Source organism: Manis javanica, chromosome 4, assembly GCF_040802235.1.
Source record: "Manis javanica isolate MJ-LG chromosome 4, MJ_LKY, whole genome shotgun sequence".
Classification (NCBI taxonomy): domain Eukaryota; kingdom Metazoa; phylum Chordata; class Mammalia; order Pholidota; family Manidae; genus Manis; species Manis javanica.
Window position 1 is genome coordinate 140890547 of NC_133159.1, and position 24062 is coordinate 140914608.

The 24062-nt window shown below is 42.3% G+C and overlaps 1 protein-coding gene across 1 annotated transcript in view; it reads right to left on the minus strand.

Moving 5' to 3' along the window:
- Positions 1 to 11805: 11805 nt before the first annotated feature.
- LOC108386384 (serine/threonine-protein kinase TAO1-like) overlaps positions 11806 to 24062 on the minus strand; it is a 125198-nt gene continuing 112941 nt past the window's right edge. Inside the window, exon 20 of the mRNA XM_073235175.1 lies at positions 11806 to 12829. Within this exon, the coding sequence (XP_073091276.1) occupies positions 12479 to 12829 (351 nt within the window). The 3' untranslated portion in view covers positions 11806 to 12478. The remainder of the gene's footprint in view (positions 12830 to 24062) is intronic.

Here is a 24062-nt window from a genome sequence, read left to right on the forward strand (position 1 = left end):
AGCCTAAAGGAACTAACTAGAAACTTCAGCTGCAATCCACCCAAAGAGTAACAGCTTTGTGGTGAGAGCTCAGGCAAGTTACCTACTAAATTAAACAAACAAACAAACAAACAAACAAAAACCCAATACTCTTCATAGCAATGGAAAGAATCCAAAGTCTCTACAACTTCGTCATATGCATATCCAGGATCCAGTCCAAACTTACTGACATAGAGAGAAACAGGAAAATGTGCCCCACAGGAGATGATCAGTGGAGAGTGGCCCTAAAATCACCCAAATGAGCAGACATATTTTAGAGCAGCTCTCATAACTGTGTTCAAGGATGTAAAGAAAGTATGTTCACAATGAATACAAAAGTAGAACTAACATCAGCCAAAAAAGAATAGCCTCAAAGGAGAACCAATGCAAATTTCAGACCTGGGAAATATATTTGCAGCAAAGAATTATAATCACTATTTATAAATAAAATAAATTCAGGTTCAGAGAGATTAGTAATTTCCCCAGTTACACTAACAAGTGATAGAGTTAGAACTTGAATCCTAAGTGTATCTGTCTTTAAAGACTTTATTTTTTCAGCCTCACTAGGTGGGATTTAGAGATTAGTAGGAGTTGGTGGGAAAATGCAAGTGGAACATGAACTTTTCTGAAACTCCAGTGAGGCTAGGGAACTTTATTGTAAGACTTTGCTGTGGTTGGTTGAGAGCAGCCAGTGGGATTGTCTATCCATGGTACTGAAATTTACCCACCACCCAAAACTTCTGTGTCTAACAAATCATTTCTGATTATTCACACCAATGAGTGGAAAAAAGGGATCATGGCAGCTCATGTTCTAGAATCTATTCATTTTGGCTTTCAAATCTAATGCAATATATTGTTCCATCCACTGCTATCCGTGGTTTTTGCCCATGCTCTGCCAGGGGTGTAGGTAGAAAGAGAGGGTCTTTATGTATTTGTGCCACCTTCTTATAGCTGAGATCTGGTTAAATTTAATTCATTTTTGGCGAGTTTAGTAGGGTGTCCAATGCTGTGCATGGTATTGTGGAAGGCAGAGAAACATGAGACCCAGTGCTTGCTCTTCAGGAGTGTCCACGTGAAAATGAGCACAGAGAAGTTGAAGGAGCAACACCAGCCATGCAGTTCAGTGACTCCTGTGTGTCCCTGGAAGACCTACCTTGAGAATTCAGGGGAGGGTGTACGTCACTTTGAATTGTGAGCAACTGCAAAGATCTTTCTATAAAGAGGTGGGATGTCACCTGGTCTATAAAGACTAAGCTCAGGAGAGGGAGGGAAAAGATCATTCTAGGACACAGTAGGCTCTTAACAGATAAATATCTGTTATTATTAAATGAATGAATGAATGCACAATTATTTTTTTCCTGGCTATTTTTAAGCATCTAAAATGATTTTCTAAAATATTAAAAACAAGGTATTTTAATGCTATTTGTAATAGCTCCAAACTGGAAACTACCCAAATGCCCATCAACAGCAGAATGGATAAATAAATTATGGTATATTCACGCAATGAAACATTACATAACAATGAGAAGGGGCACTCAACAAGGACATGCAATGGTATGGATGAATCTCAGAAGCACAATGCTGTGTAACACCAAAGAGGGCCCACTGTACGGTTGTATATGAAGTAAAAGAGGTGAAGCTAATCTAAGGCATTTAAAATCAGCATGGTGGAGTTGGGTGGAACTGAGTGGAAGGAGCATAGGGGAGCTTCTCCAGGACAAGGAAGGTTCTGTTTCTTGGTCTGGATATTGGTTACACAGATGGTTCCGTTTTTGAACATTTTATTGGGCTGTACACTTAGGATAACCATTTTTCTCTGTGTGTTGCATTTCAACAAAAAATTAAACAAAAACAGGCTATGCTCCCCAACTTGACTTCCCAGATGCCATGCCCTCCTGCCCTTTCTAATTGATATCAGAAGATGATGTTCTGAAGATGATTTTCAAAGAATGGTAGGCATCACCTCTCCTAAGATGAGAGAAAAGGCAGAAAAGTTTTTCCTCCATTTTAATAATTGGGAAACATGTCTGGAGGTGGGAAATAACTTGTTCTTTTGTCACATAGTGAGTCAGAGTAAGAAAGAACTTTGGTCCTTCTTGTGGCCAGACTGGGGAAAGAGGGCAGGGATCACATCCTTGACAGAGAGGACAACATATCCAGAGGCAAAGGGGCTGGACCTGGAGTTGGGGGAGGGGAGACTAGAGGTCTGAATGCCACAAGCTGGAGGCTTGGGGTGGGGTGGGAGCACATCCAGAATGAGTGTGAGACGGGGCGAGGTGGCAGGGGTCAGGGAGGGGGCCCTCTCTTCACATTTTTCTTCCTTGATTTTGTCCCACCCACATGGGGATGAGACTCGGGTTTCTGCCTCATGTCCCAGCCCCCTGAGGCTCTCCGTCAATAAGCTCTTTAGAGAGCCAAAGAGAGGCGAGATCCATCGATCCTGCTTCAGCAGCTGATCAGTACCAGGGACTCGGCTGGCCTGGGGAGCCCCTTGCTAATGCACCGTGGAAGTCAGATTAAACCGGGAGCACCCAGTGGCCCTGGGGAGAGCTTCTGCCATCCCCTACCCTGGGGGGAGTAGGAGAGGAGGGCTAACCTGCTGAGAACTCTTTGAACACCATAAATTCCCCAGGCAGACAGCAGGCATCTGATCATATCATTCCCTTGCTAAAACATTCCGATGTACCTCATTGGCTTCAGGGTCTGTGCAAACTCCCTCATACAGCAAGCGTGCCCCTGTGATCTGGCCGTTACCCCCTGGCTACCTCGTCTAGCCTCACCCCACTTACCTGTCCCTTGCCCCTGAACTCAGCCCAGGAGAACTACCTTTAGTTTTTCCAACATGGCCATCATGTTGCAAGGGGTCATTTCTTCCAGACCGCCTTCCCTGACCCTCTCTTCCCACAACCACCAAAACCTGACTTAGGCATCCTTCCAAGGTTCTCCCTGTACTTCCCTGAGCAAAGCAAGGGTGAGAATGAACACTAATTGATGATTTTTGTATCTCATCCTGGTGGCATATTAGAGTCTCTTGGGAGCTATAAAGAAATGCAGATCCAGTTGTCCTGGAATGAGGCCGGGGTGTTAGTGTGTCTTCCACCCCCTCCAGAGGATCCTAAGGTACACCGTGACTGAGAGTCCCTGGACTAGAGCCTGAAGTCCAGGAAGGCAGGGGCCGCATTGACTGCCTTACCCCTGTGTCCCTGTCCCCCAGCACAGTGCCTGGCACACAGCAGGTGCTCTGCGCGTACTCACGGAGCTGCCTGGCCTGGAGCACGCCTCTTCCCAGCCATCTCCTCCCTCTGCTGGACAGCTCCAAGAAGCAAGGGTCAGCGCTGGGAGTTGAGTGGTGTCATTTAGGAGGCTCTTTTGCAATACATCACATCACCTTTAATTCTCAGTGTGGTTCTGTGAGGCAGGAGGATGAGTAAGCAAACTCTCATTTTCCACAGGGGGACCCTGAAACCCAGAGAAGGTAAGTGACCAGGCCTGGGCACCATAGGTATAAAGAGACAAAGCCCAGGCCCTACCCTATCTCCTATCTCAGACATTTTTTCCCATGAGACTTGTTACCAGGGGCTTCCTTGGGCTGAGTCAAAGCCTCCTCTGCAGCCAGTAGCCCTGCCGCTGTTGGCCCTGCTCCCTTTCCCTGTCTGCTGTTCACCCCTGGGGCAGCCTTCCTTCAGGGGAACGTGGTGGCCTCCTGGAAGACTTCCTACAGCAGAAGCAGCCCCCCTTCTCTCAGCCTCATGGACCGAGGCAGGGAGGCTGGCACAGGCCTGAGGGAGCTCCAGGGTGGAGATCGGGAGAACTGGGCTCTGGGCCAGTCTCTGTCATCCATCAGATCCGTGAACCTGGGCCTGTCACCTGTCTTCTTAGGGCCATACTTGCCAAGGGGGGGCTTCAAACTCCTGAGCTGCAGGCCCCATACAGAAATGGGCAGAAAGCTCTCCAATTTCCCCCTTTATCCCTCCCTTCACACATTCAGGTTTCCTAATGCTGGCCTCTCCTGCCTAGACTCCAGGTCCCTTCGGGGAGCAGGCACCATTTAACTTGCAGCGTAAGAGGATATATTTTTTTAATTAATTTTTTTCTCATGCTATCCAGGAGACAAACCAAGCTGCTCCTGCTTTAAGAAGAGGATATTTTCTGGATAATCTGGGCTTTGAGACTCCGCTTAGCGAGTCAGGAAGGTCCAGGAACCCAGGTGCCCAGGAAGCCAGAGGGTGCACCCAATCCTGTATGTTTTCCCTCGATATTTCCCCCTTTTTTTTTGAAGCTCAAATACACAGATTTTGAATAATTATAATCTTTGCTACACTCTCCTCATTCCATGTTTTCATTCGTACAATCATTCATTCATTTATGGTAAAAAATGTAAGTATCCTCAAACCCCCCACCTAACATAAAAGCTAAGATCTCAACAATGATTGTTACTTATGTGGCTTCCTTATGTCCATCCTATCTCCCTATCTTACTTCACTCAAGGTAACCATCATTCCTCATCCTGTATCTGTCATTTATTTGCTTTCTTTAATTATTAGTTATATATATATATATATATATATATATATATATATATACACACACACACACATAAATAATTGCTTTCTTTAATTATTAGTTACATATATATATATATATAACTGTATCCAAATGTTCTCCAGTTCCCTCACAGTTTTGCTGATCCCTTCCTCCCTGACTCCCTTTGGAGTGCCTATAGTTACAGAATACAGGAAATGAAATGTGTGTTGCTCCATTATTTTTAGCTGCAATCAAAGTCTGTTACTGATACCTCCTTGGTGTCCAGTGTTTTCTAAAGTGGAAGGGACAGAGGCGGAGGAAATACCCCATCTGGGGAGAGGTCACTATTTAAGAAAGTGGTTAAAGAATATGCTTTGCTGGGCAGACTTTAGAAGGATTTCTGTTTAACCCCCTTCCTTTCAAGCCCTCACTTAATCCATCCTGTCTGGAGCCTGGAGCCTTGTAAAACCAGAGTACCCTCCACAGACTGCCCAGTCCTGGCAGAGCCTAGCCCTGGCAGACCTGCTCCCAAGAGCACCCATATTCCCCAGGGTCTGGCTGGGCCAAGTTTATTCTCTGTGATTCCAGCCAGTGTCTGCCCTCTGGAGGGCACAGAGTAGGAGCTGACCCAAATGCTGCCTGGAATGTGATTATAGGGGCAGGAGGGCAGCCCTGGTGTCATGCCCTCAGCAGCCACAGCACTCCCTGTCCAGCCAGCACCTCACCACCCGCGTGCGAGCCCAGGCCCTCCATGATGTTCATTGTGAAGCCCCCCTTGAACCTTCTCAGGCTGAGAACCAATTTTATCCATGGGTGAGTACACATAATCCTCTTCCCGTCCCTGCCCACTGCTGGGGGAGGCTTCGATAGGGCCCCAGAAGGAAGCTGCCTGGGCTAGGAGGGTCTGAGGCCTCCTGGGCCACAGAGGGAGACTGTGAGGGGTCAGGTCTGGCTCCGGCCACCAGGACACGTGTCCCCTCCTGCTGGAGCTGACCCAGCACTTCCCCTGGCTGGTCTGCCCATGTCCTTCTTCTCCCCAGTGAAGAAATGCAGGCATTAATGAACTCGAGGGTGGCCACTTGGTGGCCACTACCAGGACCCTCTCTCCCTTCACATTCCTGCTCTTTGTGGATTTGGGGTAGAGCCGCAGTGGGAGCATCTTCCCTGTGGCTACCTCCCTCACCCCCTGCCCCACCCTAAGGCTGAGAGTTCAGCCTTGAGATGTAGCTGAGGACCTGGGAAGCTGATGACCTGGAGCCAAAAGGTTCTCTGGAGAAAGTCCCACCCTAGACTTTTTGAAGGGAAACTAAGGCCCACAAAGAGATGTCATTTAGTTAACATTTCCCAAAGCTGGACTGGCAGAATAACACCCACCCATTCTCCTGTCTCCTATCTTACAAGCAGCCATCATTTCTTCCAAATCCTGGAGCCCTTAGACATGCTTCCTCTGAAGTGCCCTTCCTGGAAGTCTGTTATCCTGGAGCACCCCATATTCCCCTGATTAAGCCCAGTGCTGGCATGAATGGTTTGAGGTTCAAGGTCTACCTCTGCCTCTTTTTTGCTATGTGAGCTCAAGTACATGACTCAATCTCTCCAAGCCTGTTTCTTTATCTGGAAAACAACAGCTAATAAGAAATTTCATCTTTCAGGCTTGTTGTGAGGTTTGAATGGGATGCTGGAACAGTCCAGCAGAGTGCCTGGTGCCTAGGAAACAGTCAAACTGTCCCCCCAGGGGTTATGATTGTCATTGAGCCAGTGAGCTCCTATCCATCCTCAGCAGCGCTGCACAGCATTCCTGTCCCCGTGAAGCGCTCCCGATGCCTGGCCCCTCACTACTGCAGCTTCATCTTGGGCAGAGCCACTGTCCCTTAGGTTTATGTGCTTATCCTCCTGCAGGAAGGCAAGCTCCTAAGGGGAAGAGGTGTGCCACACTCTTCTGTCATCTCCTGCAGGCTGCAGAGGAGCCCAGGCCCTGCAGGTGATATTTCAGTGGTAGGTGTGGGATGGGGTTATCCTGACTTGGTGCCCAGCTTTGCCAAGCTGGGCTCCTCTCCTGTCCTTTATGTCCCATCTTCAGGGCCAGTCTTCAGGTCTGCATTTAGTGGCCTTCGCTGCCCTCTCCTGACCACAGAGGGCAGGACAATGCCTGTGGTGGGGTTGGGGGTGGGGCTGGGGCAGAGAGGCAGGGGCTGCGTGAGCATCTACCTTGTTATAGCCCTCTGTGTCTTGGGCCTCGACCCTTCTCAGCCCACAGGGAAACCAGCAGAAGACTGTGTGCCATGTGGGCTGGGCTCCAGAGGGGTTATCCTCCTGCAGGAAGCTAGCCATGAATGCCTCACAGGGGTCTAAGCCCGAAGCCCATGCCAGCCTGGCTTGCTCCTGGGCTCACCTCCCCAGGAGGCAGCCTCTGAGAGTGACCGCTGGGCTACCCAGTACCACACACAGGTGCCAGCACTCACTGCTCCACTTGCTCACAGTTATCTCCTGCCCTCCTTGGGGAGAATGACAGATTGAAAGAAGATGGTTCCAGCTAAGAGAGTCCTATAATTATCAACTGAGGATTATTTTAATTAAAATGCTTTGCATCCTCAGCTCTTAATTTCTAAAATGATTATAAATGTTATTATTAAAGAAAAATCCTTGAAGGGAGATCCATAAATCTCAACCCAGGCTGAGATGACAGGGAGAGCTGGTGCAGCAAAGGCGGTTCTGCCTATGGCTGAGACTCCAGGGGGAGGTGAGGGAGGAAGAGAGGAGGAGGGAAGACAGCCTGGAAGTAAGGGGACACGAGGAAGGATGGATTCCACATGCACCACCACCACCACCGCCCCCTCACCTTCTGGATCATTAGCATTGAGGACTGAGAAATCAGAACAGATCTGGGTTTGGGACTTGCCTCTGCTGGTTGCTGTGTGGCTTTGGGCCAGTCAGATAACCTCTCTGAGCTTCAAGTGTCTCATCTAAAAATGTTTTAATCTCTCAAGTTTCTCATATAAAGAATGAAAATAGCTGCCGTCTGGAAGGGCTATTTTGAGGCACGTTGATAATGTGTGTAAAGCACTTGTCACGGAGTAGGAACAGTGTAGAAATTTTGGTAAATTCTGGCCCCACCCTGAGGAAGGTTCTGGAGATCTTCTGTTAGTTCACAGCTCCATCCCCTGGCAGTCCCAGGCTCATGATAGGTGGCCCTCCCTTCCCCTGCCCCTAGAATGCTGAGATGGGGATCACTGCCAGCCTGAGCTGGGCATCAAGGGTGGGCACCTCAGATTCCCACAGTCCCCCCTCACAGAAGGGCAGGGCAGGAGGAGGCTAGGGGGCCAGCCCTGTCACTTGACACATGAGGAAATAGAGGCCCAGAGAGGGAAATGTCTAGCCTAAGGTCACTCTGCAAATTGCTGGCAGGTCGTTTTATCCATTTTAGCAGATGGCTAAAGCCTGCTTTTCTTATTAATTTTAAGCCTGTCTTCCTAATGGCTGAGAACAGATCACCTGCAACCGATGATGCTGATGATGACATTGACAGGGCAGATGAAGAAAGGTCTGGCAGCAGGGAGATGGGGAGGGCAGCGGCCAGGAGGTCAGGACGCCCGGCTTCTGCTCCATCCATCCCGCAGCCAGCTCTGCGTGCAGCCTTGGGCCGGTCCCCTCTCTCCCTGGACCTCAGATCTGTCCTCGATGAAACGGGGATGAAAACGGCTGCCCTGCTGACTGCCCAGGCCTGTGGTGAGGATCAGATGAGATGATGGATCTGAAAGTGCTTTGTAAGCGGGAAAGCGGGAAGCAAATGTAGGAGATTATTAACGTTAATATTAATGAACTCGCTCACAGTTGGCTACTGGCCACAGACAAGACAGAAGATAAACTTTTCCAAGCCTCTATTGAGTTTGCAGAGGAGTAGATGGTGATTCTTTCTATGGTCATTTCCCAAATTCCTGTAGATACAAGTACTTGAGAGGAAAAAAATACCTCTCAGGATTTTCAGCCAAGGGAGCTGATTATGTGTGCAGGTGGCACTGGGGGAAGGGATGGGAAAGATCCTTCTTCCCTGGCAGGCACAGCGACAGAGAATGCTGGCTTTGTCATCCCCGGCTGATGAGAGGCACCTGGGGCTGAGGGCTGGGCCCCCATCTGCGGACCCCGCTGAAGGCTGAGGAGCTTCCTTCCCAATTCGGTCTCCTGGTTGGCCCTCAGACTAGCCTCCTTGGGGAGATCACGAGGTTGAAGGGATAAGGATGAAGTCAGGCAACCTCTTTCTAGCACATTCCTTTTCCTCCCTGTCTCCATACACTCACAGGTGGTGACCTTGCTTCTATTAATATAGCTGCACAGAGTTGATATGTATTCTGGGCTAACCCTCATCTATCCATCCTATTCATTCATTCACATGCTCAGTAAAGGTTTGGTAAATGTCTAAGATATGCCAGCCTCCATGTCAGGCACAGAGGTGAATGGAGCCTGGCCCTGTCATTAAAGCTCAAAGGCTGCTGCAGGAGACAGATGACGGAGTGCAAACAGGTCCTATGCCACCTGCTGAGGCTTGGAGCTTGGGAACATACCAGAGCTTGGGGGTGAAGTGAGATTTTCAGAAGAAGGTTTCCTGGAGGCAGCTGTTCTGAGCTGAGCCTTGAAGGAGAACGTATGATGTTCATACCCCCCACTACTTAACCCAAATGGAACATTCCAGTTCCTAGTCTTCCTGAGGCAAGAGAACACGAGGGTGGCTCAGACCTGTGGAGTTGGAGGTGCCTCTGGGCCCTGCTGGCAGACTGTCTGTTTGGGAACTGGGCCTGGAACTTGCGAGTTTCTGGTCTGGGAGGCATCAGTATATATGTGGTGCCACCTGGGAGGAAGGCTGCTGAGCTGTCAGAGAGGTAGGACAGCTAGGAAGCCAGGGGCAGGTATGTCTGGGAGGAGGAGAGGCTCCCTGTGCCAGATGCCCTAGTGAGGTCAGCAGGGTGAGCAGGCAAGTACTCTGGTCCAGGGGTTTTGTTTTTAGGTAAGTTTTTGATTACCAGTTCATGCCACCATGTCACACCCAGAACACTGGGCAGGGTTCTTCATATACAGTCAACAGCCATGTATTGCCCACAGGTGTGCAGTGAGCTAGTCAACCAGGGCCTCTCATTTTATTGACACTAAGGCTGCTAAGTGATAACTTAACTCTCAAAAATTTAGTATTTTATGTACTTATACATAGGTTTCCAGGGTGACTTGGCCAAAGATGGCAGTATGAAAAACATCATCAGATCCTTAATTTGAGATTTGTCATCTCTCTTTTGAGTGGATATCCTTTCTAAGACTTGAGTACTGTTTGAAAAGAGGGACTGACACAGGAAGTGTCATCTTGGATTATATATATATAACCTCAAAACCACCCGAGTCAGAAGCTCCTCTGTACTCATCTTCCACCCAGACCACAAGATCCTTTGTCAATCACTCTTAGTAATAATATCAAGATCTCTCTCTTTAGAAATGAACTTCAGCATGAATCTCTCCCTGCTTAAAGAAGCAGATATACTTGGTCACCTTAGTAGAACTTAGTAACAATGCCAATGAGTACCAGTGATTCTACAGCCAAGCCACAAAGGACAGCATCAGAAACTGCCTTCACTAGTTTGCAGAGATAAGATTGAGAAGTTGCACCTATCTGGGTGCCTGGAGATGGAATGAATGCCTCAGGAGGCAGTTTAAGTGCCACATCATTGGTGGGATATGCAACCTGGACTGCCACTTGGCACACATCATGGAAGGACATGTGTGGGGAAATAAGGTGGCCTAGATTAGATGTAAGGTCTCTTCTCATCTGAGAGCCGGTGAACTGAAATAATACTATTGAGCTCAGTGGGTTTAAAATTGTCTGGTTGGTTTATGGGCTTGAAGATCAGATCACAGACCTGATCCAGACCCTGGGAGTTAGAAGATGACATAAAGATTTTAATTAAAATAACTCTGCTAAAGTGACCAGAGAATAATTTAAAATAGCCATTAATCTTGCATTAAAGTGTCCAAGAAGAGCTAAGAGTTTGAAAAGTGAAATTTCATGAAAACAAACAATAAGACACCAATGCATCAAAACATAAACATCTCTAGCCTGTCAGCCATCCTGTGTAATCAGAGTACCTTGCCCTAGTGTTTATCACTAGTGTGGCTGAACAAAAATCTCTCTCCAACTCGTTTGCCTCTGAATAATGTATAAATTCCAGTTTCCCTGCAATGATGGCATGTCATTATTTTTTGAATGTCCAGAAAGAAATGTTCTGTCTGTCCTCTGAAGCTCTTTGTGTGCTGAGCCATGCTCGCCCGCCTGTGGAGCTGGCAGAGCCCCCCTGTCTGCCCTCTGTCCTCTAGGTGCTGCCTCTGTAGATCTAGCCTCTGTGCCCAACATTAACCAGTAGCGGCTCTGTTTAATCAACAACCTGGCCTCCTGCTCCGGGCAGCTCAAAATTCCCTGATTATCAATGGTACCTACGTAGAGATATTTTCCAGAGGGCAATTAGTAACCTGTGTGGGGGACAGAGCACTGAGGTAGTTTGGAGATGTGGCTTCTAGTTTCTACTTCATCTGACTCATGAGTTGTTCCCTATGAAAAGACTGGGACTGTGAATAGACCTTAATTTGGTCTGTTAGAATACAATGAAACAGTCAAAGCAGCTAGATCCTGTTCTCCGAGTCTATTAAAGACCTCTATGATGAAATGGCATCTACTTTCTGATCCGAATCTATTCTCCACTTCTTACACAGCGAGACGTCCAGTTATTAATTCCATTTGAAAGTTGGGAAGGGCCTGGAAGATGGGCATCTGAGGCTCTCAGGCTGGGCCCTGGGCTGCCCACTGTACACTCCCCACACACAGACACACACACACTCTGAGAACCATAATATGGCAGATGAGTCTCACAGCGGTTCATTTGTTCCAGCCAGAAACCACCTGTTTTCCTACTTCTTTTGAATCATGGTCAGAGAAGCTGTGCTTAAGGTCTCACAACTAGTATTGATGGGGCTGAAGATGAGGACCCAGATCAGAGCTGTGAAGCAATTCCCACAAAACTTGTGACCCCCTGAAGCACCTCCATCTCACTAGGCCTCAAAGAAAGCACAAATTAATGGATGAAAAAAAAATCCCTGACAAACTTGCAGCATTGAGAAAAATAATTAGTTTGTCTTCTACTCTCTTAAAAAGTCAATACAACCCTTTAGTGTTCACGGATTTCCACTTTTTTTCCTACTTCAAATGAGGCCAATTTATAAAACAAAGTCAGACAAAATATATTTATTTAATAAACAAATACATTGGTGAGGGGATACAGGTGTGTTTCCATAATAACTTGTTTTGGCACATGCTGCCTGCTGTGAGTGGCTCATAAGAACCTGGGTGGGGTATACAGAGAAAGGCTTTAGATCTTTTCACAAACTTCTTAGGATAGAGTTGCCCAAAGGTGATGATGACTCAAGCCACTGCTGAATTCGGTTTTTGCAGTTTTCAGAAAATACCCTATCTAACCAGTTTCTTTTTCCTATGTGCATTATGTGTGTGTGTGTGTGTGTGTGTGTGTGTGTGTGTGTGTGTGTGTGCGCATGCGTATTTGATAAATACACATATATACCAATTCCCCTTTTCATAAAATTTCCCCAAAAGTTAAAAACAAAAAACACAAAACCCAACAGCTAAATACTATGACATCCCAATTAGTAAACACAAAACAAAACGCTTTACAAAAATGAATAAAATATACCATATGCACTCAGCTTCCACACGGTAGTACCCATGTGAGGAGGCTGCTGGGATGATGTCTGTAGTGGTGGCCAGCTCAGCGGAATTGCCATTCTCAGTTATTAAGTTACGTGTAAGACACGTGTGACCCACTGGATATTTGTGAAGTGACGCTCGTGCTTCTGCTCATGCCCTGTTCGGTCCATCCCCCGGCAGCTGTCCGCCTCAGAGCCTGAGGGCCATTACCAACTCCCATACTGCTACCTCGGGGTACCCAATGCATTGGCGTGGAATGGTGACCTCCATGACTGGGGACCCACCTTGCACTGGATGGCTGCAGGCTTGTGGTGGGCCACCTATGGGATGCCCCGAGTGAGGTCCTGGACCCCCAGTTGGATTGTGAGGCCAATCAGAAGATCTGGAGGAGCTGTGGCTGAATGCGTCAGAGGCAAGGTTACTAAAACCTAGTCTCTCGCTTTCGGACTTGAAAGCTTTCATTTGTGTTGCTCGACGCTCCAGCAGGCTCTGGATTCGTTCCGTAGATTCTTTCTGAAACGTCAGTACCTCTTCTTCTATCTGTTGTGGTTTGGGGTGGGGGACGCAAAAAGAAAGCTCATTTACTTAAAAAAATCTATAAACTACAGAAGCAATAATTATTGTGGTTTAAGGTGAATCATAAAATGTCCACTCAGGCTATTTTAAAGGATGTACATTTAAAAATCAAAGAGATGTACTGTAGGAATCATATATAACTTATATTACTAAAATGTATAAAATCAAGTTCTTAAAAGCAAAGGTAATAACCCCTATTAAAATAATAAGTCAAGGCAATTATCATCAATGGCTACTAAATCCATTAGGTAAAAAGAATGAAAAAGAAAATGTATAAGGAGAATCTAGCCTTATTAGACATACCGTATATGTCACTCTAATAAAATAAATATGGTATTGGTGTAGGAACCAGCAATTAGTAAAACAGAAACAGAATGAAGCTTGTAAGTTTTTAATGCAGGACAAAAGCACTAATTAATTTAATGGGAAAAACAACACAGGCACAAGTGGCCAACCACCTGGAAGAAAATAAAAATGGAACCTCATCTGATACCATATTCCACACAGAAGAGAGCATTAAGTGATTAAGAGTGTAAGTGAATGCACTGAACAAACAAAAACTATAAAGTTTCCATTAGAAAGTTAGGACACTCTGTGTACTTAGAAATTAGTGGTTGGGTAGCCATCACAAACAGTTCTGGACAACTCACAGGCTTACAAATACATATAGCTGACTATAAATTCTTTTAATGTGAAAAAATACATAATAAAGTCAATGACAATGGGAAGAAGTTGATGGAGAACTTGTTAATGAATGAGAATATCTGAACCCACTCACCAAATATCACTTCTAAGTGGGACAACTAGACATTATATATCTTTTGATGTGATGCAAAGAAGTGTAACACAGTAACCCTTATGAAAATTCCTCAAAAAAATTTTTAAAAGGAAAAAAATTTTTAGATATAATCATGCCCCTAGATCTAATTACCAGTTTACAGGAAATATAAAGTAAAGAGGAATGCATTAAATGACACCATGAGGTTGGAATCAGCCAAATCCAAAGGTGAGAATTCCTACAAAGCAAATGACCCAGTCCACAATAATACAAGAAAGGGCAGGGGAGACCAAAAGGCTTAAAAGACAATCAAATGCAATGTCTAGACTGTGTTTGGGCCCCAGTCTAAATAAACCAAGAAGACATTTTTTAGATACAAAGGGAAATTTAAGTATGGACTGAGTATTAGGTAATCTTAAACATTTATTATAATTTTGTTAGTTAACACAATGGAATTCTGACTATGTTAAAGTAAAAGAGTCCTTATTTCCTTATCTGTGTTTGGAGTGAAATGATTCTATGCTGGGAGTTGCTTTAAAATATTCCAGATACTCTGCCCCATATTCTGCTCCCCTAAAAAGCTGCATGTGGAGTGGGGAAACAGATGAAATATTAGCAAGATACTGGTAACTGTTGAAGTTGGGTAATGAGTATTTGGGGACTTCATTGTACTAATTCTTAATAATTTCACTAATATTTTTGTGTATGTTTGAAAATTTCCATGATACAAAGTTTTTTAAAAATAGGAAATAAAGAGTATTTGTAAATAAATATTCAAGTAGGTTTCAAGATATTTGAGGACTTAAACCAATAGTCATTGTTCTCTACAGAAATCTAGCTCAACAGGTATGTTTAATTTTTATATATATATTTTTACTAAGTTATCATTGATATACAATCTTATGAAGCTTTCACATGAGCAACATTGTGGTTACAACATTCACCCATATTATCAAGTCCCCTTATATATCATTTTTTAAAGTGCCCTTTAAAAAAACATAATTTAGCATGGAAACACATGCAAATAAAAAACTACCACATAATATGATCAGACATAATAACAGATTTATAAGGTGAAGCAGAAATACAAAGGGATGGAGTAACTCACTCTATAGGGGAAGAAGAGTAGGGCAAAGAAGTCTTCTCAGAGAGGGTGACAGAGACTGGATTCTGAAGGAAAAGCACAAGTTTACCAGAAGACAAGGGAAGGGAAAGATATTTTCAGCAGAGGGAACGTGGCCAAAGGCATGCAAAATGATAAAATGTGTGTGGGGAGTTACAAATAGGACTTTGGTAGGGTGAATTTGAAAATTATTAAACTCTAAGTGCTAACGTGTTACAAAGGTTTAAAGAGGGCATTTCGTAATGAAGGTTGAAAGAGAACTTAGATTAGACACAATGCTTCTTTTAAGGGAAAGGTAATAAATTGCCTGTGGTGACTTCTGAGTGGTGGGATTAAAGACATTTTAATTTCTATTTGTTTCCTATAATTGCCAAATTTAAAAAAAAGTGTATTTGTAAAATAACTTTTCTACTCTTTTAATATCTACATATAAAATACCCAATTCATATAGAATTAAATTTATATATTGTAAGGATTCAAATAACTTCAAATTTTTCTTTTAAATCTTTTTCTTTCTTTTTCTATTTTATATTTTCAAAACTCCATTTATTAAGAACATTTAATTCAAAGGCCCTAATAAATGATAGGCTTGTACTGAGGATTTAACTAATTAGAATGCCTTGTATATTATTTGAAGGAAACTCATGATAAAAATGTTAAACACATTAATGCTTATTCACTTTTATTCAGTAAGCACAGCTTCTATTTTGTTTCTGAATTAGTTTTGTCATTTAAGAAACTCAGAATATTTTTCAATAAAAGTTAAAGGTAACTAAGAAGGGTGGTTTCACTGAATATAAGACTTCTGAGACTTCTCTCCTAACCTATCTTTTCTGAAATCAAATGTGATATTTTTGTGTGAATACTTTCAGTTCGAAATGTCCTATAAGATATTCCAATTGTCAATTCTTATTTAAAAACTACCAACCATGTTGTTGATACTAAGTGAAATATTCAGGAAAAATTAAAGGAAATGATAAAACAAAGAAAAGCCTATTTATACTTTGGAAATACTGCCACTTTCTATGCATGTATTAAATTCACATAGAATAACATTTATAGTTATGTTGTCATTTTGCTGAAATTTAATGTAAATGAAGCACAAGAAAAGTTGCAGTAAGACCTCATGTGAGCCTCAACTGAGGCTTACTCTGTTGGTGACCTGGAGGACAATTCTTGGTTCATTTGGAGGCTGAAAGCAATCTTCAAACAGAATTATTATTCATCTAGAAACAACTAACATTCTCTCTGGTTCCACCTCTATTTTCAGATGACTGTTTCTTATCTGTACAACCAGTAAGCACAAAGTACAGAAAATATAGATGTTACGATGTTTACAAATCATACCATGGGTGTATCACAGCCTTGGCAATAGCCAACTGACTGACCCCAAACTGCTTTATAGTCATGCACTTCACTTGAAATGTAAACATGAGCCCTAAAAATCAAGTAGCAACTCAAAGCACTGTAGATTTATTCCACTGTTTCTTTTATTATTTTTAATACTAAATGACCTTATGCATGTCCATTATCAAAATAATGTAAACCATCACAACCAATTAACCGTATTAATATAGCCACTATAAGCATTAGTTCAATTCACTTTAAGTGTGATTTGTCTTTATTTTATTCAACACATCATAAGCATTTTTCCCCATTACTACTATCTTTATAGCCATCATTTAAATGGTTGAGTAAGATTTTAAGTGGCTTGGTCATGAGCACTTAATTATTTTAGATGGTTAGGTGGTTTAAACTATTATAAATGATGCCATAATTAACATATTTATGCATATTGCTTTTACTGTATTCAGGATTTCTTTTCTCTAAATTCTTTGCTTAACATTTTCAAAGATCAATATATACTTCCAAATTGCTTTCCAAAATGCACTAACAATGTATGAGAGTTCCACTGCACTTCTGGCAATGCTATCAACCCTATGCCAACATTTTACCTGGTTTTGTAGAACATAAAGGCCTTAGTTCATATATTGAAATAAGACTACACCTAAGATACTTATTAGCACTCTTTAACTGAGCCACTAGGTGGAGCTAAAAATACAAATAAAACTATCAATATTTCTCTCATAACACTGTTACAGAAATAGTATAGGTTTTTCTTGTAGTGATAATTTTGAAGCATAAGAGATGGAACTGTAGATTAAATTTCAAATACGCAAGTTGAAATCAGGCAGATTTATGAATTCTGTACATGGGACAACTACATTTTTCTAAAAATTTATGTGTTTCAATCTGCCCATCTTGAATGAGAAACATTAAGTGAGATAATTTTTAGAGGCAAGTAACTGTCAAAGGAGCCAGTAATAAAGACAGCTGAGCCAGCAAAATAGCAACACCTTAAGACCATATTTTTTTAATATAAATGAGGTACTCTACTTTTATCACAAGAATTGTAGAAAATAGAGGAAAATCTATGGGCCAATTAATAGTCCAGAAGCAATGACAATTTTTAATAGACAAAACCCTTAGGCACATGGTAACTTACAATGGACCAATGCACCTAAGACCATACCAGCTACTGAGAACTTATGGCTCAGGAATTCTGGAACATAACATTCAATCCTGGATACAACTGATATTCTACTACTACTCAAAATAAATGTCTTTCCTCTCTTTCTTTCTCCAAATCTTCTACCCATTATTCTTTCTCTAAACACACACAGACATAAAGCCTCAGTACCTTAAAGGATACAAGTGAATTTAGGGATTCTAGTTCTAATGTATATGACAGAATAAGTAAAAAAAAATAAAGATACATCTAGAAATAATATTTTCAGCCTAACTCTTCATCTGTGTAAAACTGGTTTTACCTTCTGTTTTCTAGTAATCTACCAATCTGTACAGTTCCAGACCAAGGATGAATGAATAAAGTATATTCCTGATCCTTCTTCCTTGTCTCTCCCAAGCAATTACTAAAGTTTTTTCCTTCACTATCCAACTTTTTCTCCAATTTCTTTAGGTACAACTAGGTACACAAAAGAAGTAAGCAAGACAGAGCCAGAGCTGTCCTTCCACAATTCAACTGTCTTCACATAACTCCACATCATTCCTCTAGCAATTACTACTTAAGGATATTCCCTTAATATATCAAACTCATTAATTTTAAGGTTCATTACTGAGTCAGTAATTTTAAAGAAAAAGAAAACACTACCAAAACTAGAATTAAGCAAATAGGGTATTGTGAAAACAATCTAATGCCACCTCTGTCATCATGAAAATATATTTATGAAATGATTTTGATGAAAACAAATACTAGCACAATTACTTTTTTTTGTTATCATTAGTCTACAATAACATGAAGAACATTATGTTTACTAGGGTCTCCCCTTCACCAAGCCCCCCCCCAAACCCCATTACAGTCACTGTCCATCAGCGTAGTAAGATGTTGTAAAGTCACTACTCATCTTTGTGTTGCATAGCCCTCCCCGTGCCCCCCCCAACATTATACATGCTAATCATAATACCCACTTTCTTTTTCCCCACCCTTATCCCTCTCTTCCCTCCCATTCTCTCCAGTTCCTTTTCCTTTGGTAACTGTTAGTCCATTCTTGGGTTAGTCCATTCTTGGGTTCACTTTATTCTTCCTTCTCAGGATTGCTTTGGCTATTCGGGGTCTTTGGTGTTTCCATATGAATTTTTGAACTATTTGTTCCAGTTCATTGAAGAATGCTGTTGGTAATTTGATAGGGATTGCATCAAATCTGTATATTGCTTTGGGCAGGATGGCCATTTTGATGATATTAATTCTTCCTAGCCAAGAGCATGGGATGAGTTTCCACTTGTTAGTGTCCTCTTTAATTTCTCTTAAGAGCGTCTTATAGTGTTCAGGGTATAGGTCTTTCACTTCTTTGGTTAGGTTTATTCCTAGGTATTTTATTCTTTTTGATGCAATTGTGAATGGAATTGTTTTCCTGATTTCTCTTTCTATTGGTTCATTGTTAGTGTGTAGGAAAGTCACAGATTCCTGTGTGTTAATTTTGTATCCTGCAACATTGCTGTATTCCGATATCAGTTCCAGTAGTTTTGGAGTGGAGTCTTTATCATTTTTTTTATGTACAATATCATGTCATCTGCAAATAGTGGCAGTTTAACTTCTTCTTTACCAATCTGGATTCCTTGTATTTCTTTGTTTTGTCTAATTGCTGTGGCTAGGACCTCCAGTACTATGTTGAATAACAGTGGGGAGAGTGGGCATCCCTGTCTTGTTCCCAATCTCAGAGGAAAAGCTTTCAGTTTCTTGCTGTTCAGTATGATGTTAGCTGTGGGTTTATCATATATGACCTTTATTATGTTGAGGCATTTGCCCTCTATACCCATTTTGCTGAGAGTTTTTATCATGAATGGATGTTAAATTTTGTCGAAGGCTTTTTCAGCATTTATGGAGATGATCATGTGGTTTTTGTCTTTCTTTTTGTTTATGTGGTGGATGATGTTGATGGATTTTCAAATGTTGTACCATCATTGCATGCCTGGGATGAATCCCACTTGGTCTGGTGTATTATCCTTTTGATATATTTTTGAAATTGGTTTGCTAATATTTTGTTGAGTATTTTTGCATCCACGTTCATCAGGGATATTGGTCTGTAATTTTCTTTTTTGGTGGGGTCTTTGCCTGGTTTTGGTATTAGGGTGATGTTGGCTTCATAGAATGAGTTTGGGAGTATTCCGTACTCTTCTATTTTTTGGAAAATTTTAAGGAGAATGGGTATTATGTCTTCTCTGTATGTCTGATAAAATTCCGAGGTAAATCCATCTGGCCCGGGGGTTTTGTTCTTGGGTGGTTTTTTTGATTACTGCTTCAATTTCTTTGCTCGTAATTGGTTTGTTTAACTTTTGTGTTTCTTCCTTGGTCAGTCTTGGAAGGTTGTATTTTTCTAGGAAGTTGTCCATTTCTTCTAGGTTTTCCAGCTTGTTAGCATATAGGTTTTCATAGTATTCTCTAATAATTCTTTGTATTTCTGTGGTGTCTGTCGTGATTTTTCCTTTCTCATTTCTGATTCTGTTGATGTGTGTTGATTCTCTTTTTCTCTTAATAAGTTTGGCAGAGGCTTATCTATTTTGTTTATTTTCTCAGAGAACCAGCTCTTGGTTTCATTGATTTTTTCTATTGTTTTATTCTTCTCAATTTTATTTATTTCTTCTCTGATCTTTATTATGTCCCTCCTTCTGCTGACTTTAGGTCTCATTTGTTCTTCTTTTTCCAATTTCGATAATTGTGACATTAGACTATTCATTTGGGATTGTTCTTCCTTCTTTAAGTATGACTGGATTGCTATATACTTTCCTCTTAAGACTGCTTTCGCTGCGTCCCACAGAAGTTGGGGCTTTGTGTTGTTGTCATTTATTTCCATATATTGCTTGATCTCTATTTTAATTTGTTCGTTGACCCATTGATTATTTAGGAGCATGTTGTTAAGCCTCCATGTGTTTGTGAGCCTTTTTGTTTTCTTTGTAGAATTTATTTCTAGTTTTATACCTTTGTGGTCTGAGAAGTTGGTTGGTAGAATTTTAATCTTTTTGAATTTACTGAGGCTCTTTTTGTGGCCTAGTATGTGGTCTATTCTGGAGAATGTTCCATGTGCCCTTGAGAAGAATGTGTATCCTGTTGCTTTTGGATGTAGAGTTCTACAGATGTCTATTAGGTCCATCTGTTCTAGTGTGTTGTTCAGTGTCTCTGTGTCCTTACTTATTTTCTGTCTGGTGGATCTATCATTTGGAGTGAGTGGCGTGTTGAAGTCTCCTAAAATGAATGCATTGAATTCTATTTCCTCATTTAGTTCTGTTAGTATTTGTTTCAGAAATGCTGGTGCTCCTGTGTTGGGTGCATGTATATTTATAATGGTTATACCCTCTTGTTGGACTGAGCCCTTTATCATTATGTAATGTCCTTCTTTATCTCTTGTAACTTTCTTTGTTTTGTAGTCTATTTTGTCTGATACTAGTACTGCTACACGTGCTTTTTTCCCCCTGTTGTTTGCATGAAATATCTTTTTCCATCCCTTGACTTTTAATCTGTGCATGTCTTTGGGTTTGAGGTGAGTCTCTTGTAAGCAGCATATAGATGGGTCTTGCTTTTTTATCCATTCTATTACTCTGTGTCTTTTGATTGGTGCATTCAGTCCATTTATATGTAGGGTGATTATTGAAAGATATGTACTTATTGCCATTGCTGGCTTTACATTTGTAGTTACCAAAGGTTCAAGGTTAGCTTCTTTAGTATCTTACTGTCTAACTTAACTCACTTATTGAGCTGTTATAAACACTGTCTGGTGATTCTTTATTTCTCTCCCTTCTTATTCCTCCTCCATTCTTTATATGTTGGTTGTTTTATTCTGTGCTCTTTTGTGTTTCCTGTAACTGCTTTTGTGGGTAGTTGATTTTATTTTTTGCCTTTAGTTAGTATTTGGTTGGTCTGCTTTCTTTGCTGTGATTTTATTTTCTCTGGTGACATCTATTTAGTCTTAGGAGTGCTCCCACCTAGAGCAGTCCCTCTAAAATACCCTGTAGAGGTAGTTTGTGGGAGGCAAATTCCCTCAGCTTTTGCTTGTCTGGGAATTGTTTAATCCCTCCTTCACATTTAAATGATAATCGTGCTGGATACAATATTCTTGGCTCAAGGCCCTTCTGTTTCATTGCATTAAATATATCATGCATTCTCTTCTGGCCTGTAAGGTTTCTGTTGAGAGGTCTGATGATAGGCTGATGGGTTTTCCTTTGTAGGGTGACCTTTTTCCTCTCTCTGGCTGCCTTTAAAACTCTGTCCTTGTCCTTGATCTTAGCCATTTTAATTATTATGTGCCTTGGTGTTGTCCTCTTTGGGTCCCTTCTGTTGGGAGTTCGGTGTGCTTCTGTAGTCTGAGCAACTATTTCCTCTCCCAGTTTGGGGAAGTTTTCAGCAATTATTTCTTCAAAGACACTTTCTGTCCCTTTTTCTATCTCTTCTTATTCTGATACCCCTATAATGTGGATATTGTTCCTTTTGGTTTGGTCACACAGTTCTCTTAATATTCTTTCATTCTTGGAGATCCTTTTATCTCTCTCTGTGTCAGCTTCTCTGTGTTTCTGTTCTCTGATTTCTATTCCATTAATGGCCTCTTGCACATCATCTGCTCTTAAATCCTTCCAGAGATTGTTTAATTTCTGTAATCTCCCTCCAGACATTATCCCTTAGCTCTTGCATATTTCTCTGAAGATCCATCCGCATGGTTATGACCTTTATTTTGAATTCTTTTTCAGGAAGATTGGTTAGGTTTACTCCTTCTCAGGGGTTGTCTCTGTTAGTCTGGTCTGGATCAAATTCTTCTGCTTTTTCATGGCGATAGAGGTAGTTGTGCGGAGCTGGTGTGTGTGATGGCTGGGAGAATGTCCCTTCTTGCTGGTTTGTGGTTTTCCTCTCCTGGGAGAACAGCTACCCCTAGTGGCTTGTGCTGGGCAGCTTCTCGCAGATGGGGTGTCTGATTCTTGCTGGGCCACTGTGGATGAAGCTCTTCCTGGTTGCTCTGGGCATGGCCACTGCCTCTATGGCGGAGTCGTGCCAGAGGGGAAATGGGCCGGAGGCTGTTTATCACTATGAGGGGCCTCCGAGCTGCGCTGCTGAGCAGGGGGTTGGGGTACCTGGAGTTCCCTGGGATTCCCAGTTACTGGGCTGATTGTGCTGGGGCGCTACCATCCAGCTGTGAAGCCCCTGTCCCTTTAAGATTTTCAAAGGGCACTCGCTTTTCTTTGTCCCAGGGGTGCCAGCTGTGGGGACCCACTCACAGGTCTTCCTGTCCTGTTTCCCTAGCATCCAGCACACCACACACTGTGTGTCTGTGCTCTGGTGCAGATGGCTGGGGCTGGCTATTTAGCAGTCCTGGGCTCCCTCTCCCTCCCCCTCTGACTCCTCTTCTCCTGCCGGGAGCTGGGGTGAAGGGCACTCGGGTCCCATGGGGCTGTGGCTTGTATCTTACTCCCTTCGCGAGGCACTGGGTTCTCGCAGGGTGTGGATGTAGTCTGGCTGTTGTCCTGTGTCTTCGGGTCTGTCTTTTAGGAATAGTTGTATTTGTTGTATTTTCAATAATATATATGGTTTTGACTGGAACAAATAGTTCAAAAATTCATATGGAACCACCAAATACCCCAAATAGCCCAAGCAATACTGAGAAGGAAAAGTAAAGTTGAGGGGATCTCGCTCCCCAACTTCACACTCTACTACAAAGCCACAGTAATCAAGACAATTTGGTACTGGCACAAGAACAGAGCCACAGACCAGTGGAACAGAATAGAGACTCCAAACATTAACTCAAACATATATGGTCAATTAATATATGATAAAGGAGCCATGGATATACAATGGGGAAAATGACAGTCTCTTCAACAGCTGGTGTTGGCAAAACTGGACAGCTACATGTAAAAGAATGAAATTGGATCATTGTCTAACCCCATACCCAAAAGTAAATTCAAAATGGATCAAATACCTGAATGTAAGTCATGAAACCATAAAATTCTTAGAAAAAAACATAGACAAAAATCTTTTAGACATAAACAGGAGTGACTTCTTCATGAACATATCTCCCCAGGCAAGGGAAACAAAAGCAAAAATGAACAGGTGGGACTATATCAAGCTGAAAAGCTTCTGTACAGGAAAGGACACCATCAATAGATCAAAAAGGTACCCTACAGTATGGGAGAATATATTCATAAATGACAGATCTGATAAAGGGTTGACATCCAAAATATACAAAGAGCCCACATGCCTCAACAAACAAAAAGCAAATAGTCCAATGAAAAAATGGGCAGAGAAGATGAATAGACAGTTCTCTAAAGAAGAAATTCAGATGTCCAACAGACACATGAAAAGATGCTCCACATTGCTTGTCATCAGAGAAATGCAAATTAAAACCACAATGAGATATCACCTCACACCAGTAAGGATGGCCACCATCCAAAAGACAAACAACGACAAATGTTGGCAAGATTGTGGAGAAAGGGGAACCCTCCTACACTGTTGGTGGGAATGTAAATTAGTTCAACCATGTGGAAAGCAGTATGGAGGTACCTTGAAATGCTTAAAATAGAAATACCATTTGACCCAGGGATTCCACTCCTAGGAATTTACCCTAAGAATGCAGGGGCCCAGTTTGAAAAAGACAGATGCACCCCTATGTTTATCGCAGCACTATTTACAATAGCCAAGATATGGAAGCAACCTAAGTGTCCATCCGTAGATGAATGGATAAAGAAGATGTGGTACATATACACAATGGAATATTACTCAGCCATAAGAAGAAAACAAA